We start from the raw sequence: 12,574 nt of genomic DNA, 5'->3' as shown, positions 1-12,574 counted from the left end.
CTGAAATGCAGGTGCACATACACCCCAACACCCATAACACAGAGTTTATCAAGGTACATAAAAAGAATACCTGCTAAACTGGACTCTTAAGAATTTCTCCTTAAACATTATATATAAAGATTTCAAGTTTGATACAAAACATTACTGAAAATCCTAATTGTAACTGTAAAAATTGTAAAAAGTTAAAGAAACTCTCATAAAAGTTAAAAGTAACTATTATAAAATTGGAGCTTTCCTAAACTTAATTTTAAAATCAATATTTTCCTGAATACAATTTCTAGTCTAGTCTAGTTTTAATGTCTGTTTTTGAACATGAGGAATTTCGGTCGATTCCTGTTACTGATCGGATATTATTAATTGGAGTAGAGAGTAGACTCCAAACAGAGAGTGGAATTCTCCAAGGCCCAATAACATTTCATCCATTGGCCCTACCACTTAGGCATATGTATGGGGTAGGGTTTGCCCATTCTGGTTAGGCTGGAGAGGTTGGGGAAATCTAAGTGCTATATGGTCCTTCAAACAGAGATTTTTAAGACACACTCAAAACAGAGGGCTGACGATCACTGCCAAGATGGCAAAGTAAACGCCCGAAGAAAGCCACAAATTTTCGTATTTTCCTTGTTAAAAATGACAATAACCACTAACTATATTGCCATAGTTAAATTTTCTGTGTTTTATGGCCATTTCCTTCATAACAAGCACAAAAAAGATGAGTCTGTCTCATGAGCTTTGTTTCTGGTTCTATACATACATACATACATACATATTTATATGTTTGTATTTAAGCCAGATTAGGACTGATAAATTCTACATGTTGCAATTGTCTCATATAACATGATATTCCTTGTATAGGGTTACAGATAAAAATGTCTGCTATTTTAATTTAATGACTTCATTCCTCAACCATGTATTACCTAATTTCTGCAATGTGTACAAATGTGCAAAGTCTAGGAAACATTCTGGTAAAGTGACTATGACTGTATTGAGTGAGTCATTACACCATGTGGGAAGTGAGGACGTGTGACCTACACTCCTGCCCTTCTCATTAGTTTAGAGAGAAAGGAATAAGCCCCAAAAAATGCAGTGTACAAGATATTTATCAGGTTTCAATAGGCTGCATAGATCAATCTGTGCAATTACATCTAAAATCTCCAGCCAAACAAACTATAAGATTGTCATTTTACAGATATTCTGATTTTTATAATGTTATGAATGAATACTATGATTTTCAGTCACAGTAACAAACTTCAAGTAACATATCTGTCTTTTGCTTATGAATTCTGCCAGTGCCTTAGAGCAGTTTTGGATTTACCATAAATGAGGCCCTGAAAGCAACATGTATGGGCCAGCAGCAGGTAACTGAAAATCACCAGTTATGCAGACAGTCTATATCATATGACACAGAATGTTTGTCACTTCTGCAATAAACACTAACGTGTTTCGTCACAAAACAGGAAGGTCTTAAAAACTAAAGGTCAAGTTAAATAACTTTAAAAATCCTTACATACTGTTAAATCTTCACCAAACATTTAAATCCTAACTGAGGACACATGCACACAGCAAAATATATTGAAAATGACTTTTATATTGTTTTCAAGTACTCAAAACAGTTAAATAAAAACAGGTTCCAGAATATACAGAGTGAGCAAGCTCCCCCAAAATGCATGTATACATCCCACATTGATACTTTCATCACTTTCTACAAAGGAATCTAAGAAGAATGACAACTTGGGAGATTTTTTGTGATCATTTGTGAAAACCAAAATCTGAGTTTTTGGGAACCAGAAAAAAAAAAAAAAAAAAGATAGAGAATGTCAGCTGCCTACTCATATTGTGAGTAATTTAATTAAAGACTAAAAACTACTCTCCATAGTTACCTCACTGGCCAAGCACAAAATGCACAAAGCCCCAAGGTCAAAAAGTAGTATTTAACTAAGATTTGGGAGTAAGTACATTTTGTAATATATACTTTTGTTTTGATGAACTTTTAGCCACATTTTCTTATTAGGGTTAATAAGGTCAAACAAACATTTCTTGATGTTCACACGCTGTTTTAGGTGTCTTAACTTTTTAATGGACCAGCACCAAGCCACAATGAGCACCATGGCCTTGGATGGCCAAAATATCTGTACACAATACAAAGAATTTGAACACAATAAAAATGATGTGGAGAGAATTATCAGTTTAGTTTTTTGTAGCCCCTCTGTACAGTTTTTCACGATTCCCTTTAGACAAGTGAAACACATGATCTTTAGCACATCTGAACTAAAAAACTGATGCCCAACATCTGAGGTGGACTCATGCATTGTGTTTCTGAAAGTGGATGAATATATCCCAGCCCTTTTTGCCTCTCACTTGGCTGAGATGTTGAAGGAATAGTCCTACCAAAATTCATTCAACACCAGTGATGATTGGAAGCTTGCAGGGCACATTAGCAACATGCTAATTAGATCATGCCAACTGCTGGCATTCAGTGCCCTACAGGCTTTTATTTGACATCTGTATTTTGATTAAACTATTCCTACAATGGGATAAAACAGCAAAGCTGGACAAAAACGGTGACAAACATCTGCACATTAAACAGACTCGGATAGAATTCATACATATCTGTACACTTTTTATAATATTTATATTCGTAAGGAATAAACAATAAAGAAGTGCCATCACTAAAATGTAGAGAAAAGATATCTTGTGTCAATTTTAATTGTACACTGCCATTTTTTCACCCCCATTTAAATTACATAATTCAAATGAACACATGATTGGTAGGAACATGGGTTATATACACAGCTTATGCATTGAGTCTGAGAGACTGGTCCTCTCTTCTTCTAGAGGAGATGTCAATGTCTATGGAATCTTTGCCCACAATCAGACGCAGGCGTTTCGCTGGTGGAAGTGGGATGAAATCATCCTCGTTGTCAAAGTAGTCCTCCTCCTCATCTTCAGAAGTCAACGAGTCCTCCTCAATGTTCTGCCCCACCTGAGCACCCACCTCATGATCAAGCACCTCCCCCGCCTCCCTCTTGACTATCCCTCTAAAGGTAACGTCCTCAGGGTAGGTCCTCCGTAAACCTGCTCCATCCTGCTCGCGCTTCAGCTGGATCTTCAGCTTTGTAGAGCTGCTGTGAGGACCATGGCCAAAGCCATTGTTCAGCTTGGCCACATACGAACCAGCCCGCTCCTTTTCACGTTCCTTGCTGAACTTAATGCTGATTTTAGAGGAGCTGGACTTTGTATGTGTGGGCTTGGCGTCCCGGGCTTCTGCCTTATTGCTGCTGCTGCTGTCCCGCCGTCGTCGCAGCGTTAGCTTGGGGATGCCAGTGTTGTTCTCCAGGATCAGCTGGGCATCATAACGAGTAATGCGCCGCTTCTTCTTGCCCTTCCCACGGCGCAGTGGCTTACCGCTCTTGGTCAAGCCATTGTAGTGCTGGTGGTGGCCCGGGAGGCCGAGTGGCACCTTTCCGCAGTCGGCCACGTCAGCAGCCCGGGCCGCATGCCGTAGGTCTGGCACGCCCTCCTGGAGAAAGTCATCCCCATAGGAAACCCCCGTGTCCTCCTGCTTTATCGTCCTCCTCCGCCTAGGGCAGGTCCCTTTTCTGGGACAGCTTGCTTCAAGGCTAGGGGTGTTCATCTGGTGCTCAAGAGTCACCGGAACTGGCTCTCCTGGCTCTGTCTTGAGGGCCATGCTTCCAGCTAGCTTGGCTGGGCTGCTTGACTTTGGCCTTCGCCTACTGCCAGCAGCTGCCTCCTGAGCACCGAGGGAGGTCTTGGTGGACCTACGAGTTCTGTAAGGGCAAGGAACATTGTCCTTACACGATGAAGCACCCTTTGAGGAGTTCTGATTGTTTTCGTGAACTGCTGTGCGAGTCACACTACCCCTACAGCCAGACAGTTGGGCAGGCCCTCGTCTGTCCGCATCTCTCCTGGAGGACTGCTTTACACTCAAGCTCCCAGCGCTTATACGGCTGGAAGTTTTCAGCTCCGCTGATCGACGCCATCTCCTTCCCTTAGACAAAGGCTGTGTGGGCTTTGATTTTAGTCTCTTTGGTAAACTGGAGTTGGTTGTTTGACTTCGTTTAGAGGATGAGGTAGAGGTAGGAGTGCTTGACAGAGTTTGCCTTGTTACAGCTCTGGCTTTGCCATGCTTTTTGAGACAGGCCTGTGATGTCCTCTTCCGTAATGCTTGAAGAACATGAGAAGGAAAAGAGACAAGTCAAACTCATTCAATTATCTATCACAAGATTCAATTTTCTCAAAACCAAAACAAAAACACATTAAGCTCATTAAAGGTCAGTCTCTGCTTTCTCTTACATGTTTGTCCACTTGGTGGTTCCTGAGACTCTGCTTCTGTGGAGGCAACAGACTGACTGTCTGAGTTTCTGCATCCCTCCCCCATTTTCTTCAGTCTGTTGAGGCGCTTGTCAGTCTCCCTCAGGCCATACTTGCTATTGATCACTGGGACCTCCACAGGCAGTCCTGCTTTTGACTTAAAAGCACCAGTGCCGCGCCTGAAATGATATCAAATTGAACACAGCAGAACATAAGCCTATGCCAAACATACAATTAAATTTCTTCTTACATTTTACACTTTTGTTTTTAAATAACTTAAGATTATCAAGGTGCTATGCAACAAAATAAATTCCTCAAAAGGCTGCAGTACCTTTCACAAGTATAGCATTCACAGAATTCATTGTTTTCTCCAAAGAAACCATCTCCATAGTAACACGAGATCTCTTCTCCTGGTTCAATGTCCCGTAAGACCTTCACACACGCAGTGTCTCGACCTGTTGATACAAACTATAACAAACCCTCCAGTCAGCTATTTTAATTTTAGCACATGCAGCTTGTTAACGTTCACAGAAAAAAATTACCCTTTGCCATACAGGAAAATTTGTACTGACCTTGCAATTTGGCCGACAGTCTGAAACAGAAAAGGTAGAAATGTAGGTTTACTTAATTAGACAGATAACTTGTTCATGAGGGGAGTTTTTTTGTGTTTTTGAGTGGAGTGTGTTGAGAAGTCATTGTCCATGGTTTAAAAAATATATTAGCATTAGGTTATTGTACTGATACAGATAACATCAAAAGCTAAAAGAATATAACATGACTTTGCTGCTAGCAGTGACAATTTTGCTCTACTGAAACACAAGAAAAAATACACACTTTGATTTACTGCAACTCTTAAGTAGGGCTGTCCCTAACGATTATTTTTTAAACGATTATTCTAACGATTATTTTTTTCGATTAGTCGACTAATCTATTTATTGAGAAACATATTTAAATAATTATTATTTTACGTTTTAAAGCAAACGATAAAATACTATATTTATATATAATAACAACAACAGCAACACAAGCCTACTAAACCAAACCCCACACTTATAATCACTTACATGTACAACACGTTTAGATCTATAACGCTAAAAATGGATAAGCTCCCATACACCACAACCGTGTGTTGCACTGTTTTCTGTGACCGCTAGATTTTGTGACCACGGGCAAGTAGTTCTCAGCAGACCGGTGCACTGGCCGATTCGAAACGTGTTCGTTTCTAATGTTTACCCCGACTGGCCAAAACGGTTAAGTTTAGGGCTGAGGGTAAGGTGTAGGTATAGAAAGCTTCCGTTTTGCCAATGAACGCTCATAACCGTGAGCACTGGTCACAAAATTCCGACGGTGACAGAAAACGGTGTAACACCGCAGCGCCGACGGCGCTAGCTAAAATAACTTAAGGCAGCTAGCTTAGCTAAACACCTGAACTTATGAATAATGCTACTTTTTCTGGAAACTGCGAAATGCCATGCACAAATATAAACCAAAACTGTATAATTTCTGCCTGTGGCAGGTTTAAAACCTTTGGTAGACAGCCTTAAGTCTTTTTAAGGACACCCGCGGAGACCCTGATGTAAACGGTAACTTACTGTGTGACCCTGTTGACATAGTGCTCCTGGATGTTTGCGCTATAGTGCTCCTTTTGCACATATGGCAGAGGACCACATTGTTGCCCTTTTGCGTTAAATGCTCCCAAACTTTAGATGCCCGCTGGCGTTTTTTTGTAGCCGTTTTCACTACCGCAGTTCTACAGCGGGGGTGTTGTGCCGATTCTGTCCGCTAAGCGGGAGTCAGATTCAGCAGAGAGTCGGATTCGGCACAAGCGCGGCTGCACCTCGCGGTCCGCGGTGTCAGTTGTAAGCGCTCGCGCTAGCCGCAAAATACGGCGGAAAACACTGAGGGAGCTGCAGAATTATGTCTGTGTCTCTCTCTCTGTGTGTGTGTGTGTGTGTCTCTCTCTCTCTCTCTCTCTCGCACGTGAACTCCTCCGCGTTTGACTTGCAGAACTGTGTTTAGCTGTTCTTAAAAATCATTTTAATTAAATAATAGTTCTATGCTTCTATGTTACCGTGTTAATTAACATATTTACGACGCGCCGACGCACGTTATGCAAATCGATGTATTTTCGTAATCGATGACGTCGATTATGTCGACGCGTCGCCCCAGCCCTACTCTTAAGTTTACAAAATATATGGAAAAAATAAAGCAGCGATGCATAAAATTTTTAGAAACTACAACAACAAAACAAAACAAATGAACACAAAAATACTGTAAAAAAAAATATTGCAGAAGTAGCACTTCCAAAAGATTTCAAGAGACAAAACAGAGCCAAAACACAGGAAAGTTACAGTTCTGTATGGATAGAAGGGCTCATTATATCCACAGGGCAATGTGAAGACACATTGGGACCTTGGTTTGTCACCAACTTGTCATGAAGCGAATAATCTAGCTCAAGAACATTTTTCATTGTGCCACAGCATAGCTGAGCTGGCTCATAGACTGTATAGTTCGACTGATGTTTGAGCTCTGCAGCATTAGCGCACCTTGTTTAGCCCAGCTGTTGGCAATCATGGCTAAATTGCTCTAAAACAGAAGTGGTTGGTACTAGTTTCTGCATCCTCCTGCAAGGTTTTGTAACTGCTTGGGCCACCGTTTTATATATGTGGTAAAAACACTGCACTGCACTTTGTTGGTAAGTATTCAAGAGTTAAATAAACAAAAACAATTTTCTCCAGTTTTGGCCAAGATTTTTAAATTTCAATGCATCTAACCTACACAATTGGCTATTAAAATAATCATATACTTTAAGAGTGGGCCATTTCGTTTTCAATCTTTTCTTAGTAGTAAGGCAAAATATATTATACACGTACCATGATTTATGAAGGCAGCAGGTCCGAGCCAGAGCTGAGCACAGTTCTTTCGCGTAGAGTACATGACACTAAAGTCATTCTCTCCATGCCGTAACAACATCTTTTCTTCACTTGCAGACAGCTCAGCAATGCAGCCAACGAGGTGTTCAATTTTATCATTTCTTTTCCTAAAAATCAAATTAAATAATTAAAAATGACAGATCCAAAAATGAAATTTAATCCTTAATGATTTTATACATTAACTGCAGCTTACCAATCTTTTGTTGCTACAATTTTGGCTCCATTTTGCTCTGATGAATAGCGACTGCATGGAAGAATCTCAAACCCACTGTCCGCAGCAAACATACGCAAGTAAACAAACACCTGCACAAAGAAATTAAAATATAATATTAATAATTCAGGAATAAATGTGCAAAATGAAATACAACTAATGTGTGCATTACAGGAGTTTTAAAACATTCATGTTTATAATAGTACTTACGTGTGCTTTAAAGAGCTTTTCCTGGGCCTTGGTCTTATTGAGAAAGTGATGTCTGCTCCAGTCTCCAGAGGTTAAAGCCTGGAAGGCTTTCTCCAGGTTGTCACTCTTCTTGAAGCGTTCAATCACATCTCTTAGCTCTGCTTGTCGACCCTTGACTGGTCGAAACCTAAAAACGTAAAAATCACCCCAAGGTTACAGACACAGGACCATCTAATTTCAAGGCTACCAAATATTAAGTAGTAAATACATGGGTGTGTGTTACAAGCACTGATGTACCGAAGGTCATGCATGCACTACAGAAACACGAGCGCACACACACACACGTACGCACGCGCACACACACCTGGTGTTCATTTTGTGGGTCTGGAAGCCCAGGTAAGGGTCTAGGATCAAGCTGGTGGACAGGTCATCATACTCGCACAGCTCTTTTGCAGTCATCCCAGAAGAGGGCACATGACGCCTCTCTGGTTCTGCAGCTGCTCCGCTGAAACCTGAAGCACAGTAAACACAAATGAGCTGAGCAACCTGCTGAATACAAATCTAATTGAAACTCTGTGAAACTTAGGACATTTTAAAGGAAGTGCTAACTGTAGTTAAACAATAATGTCTGAATATCTGTATAAACTTAAACACTCCAGTTTTTTTCTGCTACATCTTTTCAGCAGTTTAACTGGAGTACTTACGCCTGCTGCATCTCCTGCCACTAGGGGAGCCCTTGCTCTGGCGCAAGTGGGCCCTCTGCGTGTTCTGCAGCCTGGTCTTCCCAACGGGCTGATCACCGGAGAACCTGCTGCCATGTCTCCTGCCATTCAGCACCATGTTCTTGGTTTCTCCCATCTACTTCATACCAGCTGGCTCCCTGGTGAAGGTGCATTTAGCTTGTATGTGCTTGTGAGAGATCATGCAACATGTGGGGAAATGGTGCTACTTGGTTTTATCTCCTGCTTGCACGGGCAATTCGAAAATGTGCAGCAGCCTGATCCAGATCCTGATCCTATTTCCTCCTGTTAAAATAACAGAAATGTAATTCAGTGCAAAGGGGTTCTGTATACGACTACTGACAGAACATAAATAGGTTGTGCTTAGATGGTTGTGTTTTTTGCACAGGGAAAAGTTTGGACGTAATATGAAATCTGAGTAGGAATAGGAATAGAAGATATATTGAACCTTTGATTGTGTGACTGAACAGTGGACAAAATAAATAAATAAACAGATAAAAACGCAGTGTATGAACAGTTTATCCTGTGGAGCAGGCTGAGATGCCGGTTGATAGCAAAATATTACTGAGCGCAGACTGCCACCCACCGGCTGTTAAGAAAAATGAAACCAGGTGCCTTGAGCTCAATTTAAAGCTACATTTTCAAAACATTTAGCTTAGCTAGCTTGGCTAAGCTAGCTGTTAGCTGCTGCTCATGTGTGACTGTATTAACTTGTTATTATTATTATTATTATTTTTAATACATCTAGCTAGTATCTCATTGCACAAATCTTCAGCAATCAATGTTCCAGAAGTCTACGCTAGCTAGGTTAACTTAGCTAGTTACACATTAAGAGAGCCAAAAGGTTAGCTAGCTAGCTGGCTATCTAACCTAGCTAACTAAGCTAAGCTAAGCTAACTACTATCGAACCCTTTTGTCCATTTTAACATTCACAGGACACACCACGATATGAGCCCAAAATAATCAACAATACACCATAATGTAATGCCCACCGCTCAGTCTGCATATCAGCAAGCTTAGCTGCCTAGCAAACAAGTTATCTACGATTATATGAGCTTTGGGTTTTATGAAGCTTATCATAGCTAGCCAGATTAGCTAAGCTAACGCTAGCGTTTCAAAATTAGAACACTCCCGTCGACTGACACCAAGATCTCAGCTGGGCTAACGCTACCCCGACTAGCATCGAGTTAGCGAGTTAACAGGTCCAGAAAATACTGAATGCCTACAGCTGGGTGAATTTATTACACTAGTGCTCGATGATAAGGACCGTAAGGGCCCACAGCAGGTTAAATCCCTGCCCCGGGGTTGTTTAGACAGCTCGTTATTATTAACTAGCTGCGATAATCGACTGCTTGCCATCAGCTGGGCCTGAGAGACTCTCAGGTTAACTATAGCTCTAGCGGTTAGCTCACACGCTAACCGCCCTGTCGGCTAACAAACGCACCCGGAAAGTGCAAAACAGGGAATTATCTCGCTCCGGAGAGTCGATCGCCGCTTTAATACTTACTTCGCACTTTTTCCTAAGCTGAGCCCTGTCCGTCACGAGCGCCCGGGGCGAGCGGGGCGGCTCTGTAAATCTGCCATATAGCAAAACAAAAAATGCCAGATAATTTACATTAAAATTCAAGATGGCGACTTGAGTGGAAAGGCAGCACACAGAGCCTCCTCCGAAAGAACTAGATCCCCAGAAAAGCCGCTCCGCCGATCCGCCGGGGCTCTCTAGCCCGCTTCCCGCGCCCGTCCCGATCCCAGTCCGGCCAAATAAACGCGGTCACGGAAGCGCGCGGCGGTTCTTTTTATCAATGACAACAGTGTCCTGCGAAACTCGGATGTGTACAAAGAGGAGCGCTGTTATTTCCCTTTAAATGTCCCCTCGTGTGACTGACTGCGCAGCTCACCGGCGTGCATAGCAACAACATCCTCCTCTCAGCCCGAGCCAGCAGACTCACCGAGGCCCCGGGCTCCACATCTAACACACCTAACTACTGCTGCCTTACCTAACTACAAACCTGTTGCTGCACAAAGCACAGTTTACACACATTTAACACAGCACGAGACCCTAAAATCACACTCAGTGAGACAAGCCCTAACTATACCCCTCTATAGCATGGTTTTGCCCTTAAGGAACAAAGCAAACTTTTAGTTGTGTATATATATATATATATATATATATATATATATATATATATATATATATATATATATATATATATATATATATATTTCTTCACAGACTAATATTAGAGATATTTTTTTTACATTTAATATTGGTGGTAAAATCTTTTCTAAAACCAAAGCAACATGGAAGCAGTGCCAGCAATTAGTTTCAGCTAAAATAATTTTGGAGACTGCCTGCTCTGCATGCTTTAGGGAATTCCCTGCTTGAGATTTGAGCTTAACTTGTGTTTAACATAACATTTAATCTTGGGGGGAAAATAATTTCTGGAACCAAATTAAGCTACATGGAAGCAGTGCCAGCATTTAGTGTTTAAGCTTAAATTAGTAGTTCAGGAGAATCCCTGATGCTTTAGGAGCATCCCTGCTTACACACACCTGAGCCAAATGATCAGCTTCTTAGTCCCCAGGCTCAAATCTAAAATCACACCCAGTGACACAAGTCTTAACTTTAACCCTCTATAGCATGTTTTTTTTTTACATCTGTATGTTTATGTTTTTTTTTAAATATAATGTAAAACACATGTCTGAACAGACTTAAATCATCTAACATCTACTACTGCCTTAACTACAAACCAACCCCTGCATAGTGCCCAATTTACACACTTAATACAGCACTAAAGCCTAAAATCACACCCAGTGATGCAAGTCCTAACTTCAGCCCTCTATAGCATGGTTTTGCCCCTATAGGCAATAAAGCAAACTAGGTAAAGTAATTCATTTTTTCATCTAGACTGCTAGATAGGTAAGATATTAAGCTAATAAAATAACAAAAACAAGCAAAAAAACCATTAATGTAATAGATATGTGCTTATTTGATACGTGTACAAAAAAGCTCTACAAATATTTGTGATTATATCAGTTATACTTATAACTGATAAATGGTTCTTTATTACAAAATAAAAAGTGTATATTACATTGTTGAGAGAGGTAATATGGATAACAAATAACACATTTATTTTCATTCATGTCAACACACTGCTTTGACTGCTTAGTTTGTGGATAATTACAAGTTTGTTACAATGGTGTTTGAGATCTATAAATATTGTAAAAATTCAGAACCTGCAACTGCAGCCGTATTAAAAAAATATGAAAAACTCTGTCTCTGATATTAAAAACAAGTAATTCCAAGTACAAGTGGAAACTCAGACTACAGAAATACACACCCCTCATTTCCAAGGCCTTTAATAAAACCATGATTGTAAAACATGCAAATCATGATTTTGCATAACTTTTATTGCTCATCTATTTGAAAGCAACACAGAGTTTAGATGAGACTGTTTCAAGTTAGCAGAAGATGTTCTTAAAATCACCTCTAAAAAAAGTCCAAGGTTCAATTTTAGGGTTTTAGGGATTATACTAAATGCCTTTAAAAGCTACATCAGTAGAAGTTATTACATAAAATGTAACAAATGCGCTGCCTGATAAATTACATTGTTAAGACATAAGTATTTCAAACATAAACAAACACATACTATATACTACACTTTGTGCATGTAACTCAAATATATTTACGTACAACCCCAATTCCAAAAAAGTTGTTACCCTGTGAAAATGTAAATAAATGTAAATAAAAGTATATTATTTGCAAATCTCACAAACCCATGTTTTGATCACAATAGAACATAAAACCCATATCAGGGAGACGTTTTACCATTTCATGAAAAACATTAACTGATTTAGATGGTAGCACAAATCTCAAGAAAGTTGGGATGGGGCAACAAAAGGCTGAAAAAGTTAGAGATACTAATAAAAAACGCTGAAGTAAAAACAATTTGTGGATAATTCATGTGACTGGTCATAAAAAGAAAATCTTTAGAGGCAGAGGTCTGTAAAAAAAATCTGGAGAAGCCTCTTTGTGCAAGGGACAAGGCTGATGATCGGTACTGGATACTCATGATCTTTGGGGCCTTAGGCAGCACTGTACTGAAAATTAAAATTGTACAGAAATGTCTAGTACAGAAATGATTCTGTACTAGAAATCACTGCATGAGCTC

At 40.2% G+C, this 12,574-nt stretch overlaps 1 protein-coding gene across 1 annotated transcript; it reads right to left on the bottom strand.

Annotated features, from left to right (window-relative positions):
* Positions 1 to 1,565: 1,565 nt before the first annotated feature.
* On the bottom strand, positions 1,566 to 10,294 carry kmt5b (lysine methyltransferase 5B). Its single transcript, XM_015607604.3, has 10 exons — positions 9,910 to 10,294; positions 8,367 to 8,687; positions 8,027 to 8,174; positions 7,684 to 7,849; positions 7,456 to 7,565; positions 7,203 to 7,369; positions 4,902 to 4,921; positions 4,661 to 4,797; positions 4,312 to 4,508; positions 1,566 to 4,182 (listed from the first exon to the last, which is right to left on the bottom strand). Exons 2-10 carry the CDS (start codon positions 8,518 to 8,520, stop codon positions 2,792 to 2,794), a joined length of 2,490 nt encoding a protein of 829 aa, XP_015463090.3. The 5' UTR covers positions 8,521 to 8,687; positions 9,910 to 10,294; the 3' UTR covers positions 1,566 to 2,791.
* Between the last annotated feature and the right edge of the window lie 2,280 nt (positions 10,295 to 12,574).

Source organism: Astyanax mexicanus, chromosome 9, assembly GCF_023375975.1.
Source record: "Astyanax mexicanus isolate ESR-SI-001 chromosome 9, AstMex3_surface, whole genome shotgun sequence".
Lineage (NCBI taxonomy): Eukaryota > Metazoa > Chordata > Actinopteri > Characiformes > Acestrorhamphidae > Astyanax > Astyanax mexicanus.
The sequence above is the reverse complement of the archived record's forward strand: the minus strand, read 5'-3'. Positions and strand labels throughout refer to the sequence as shown.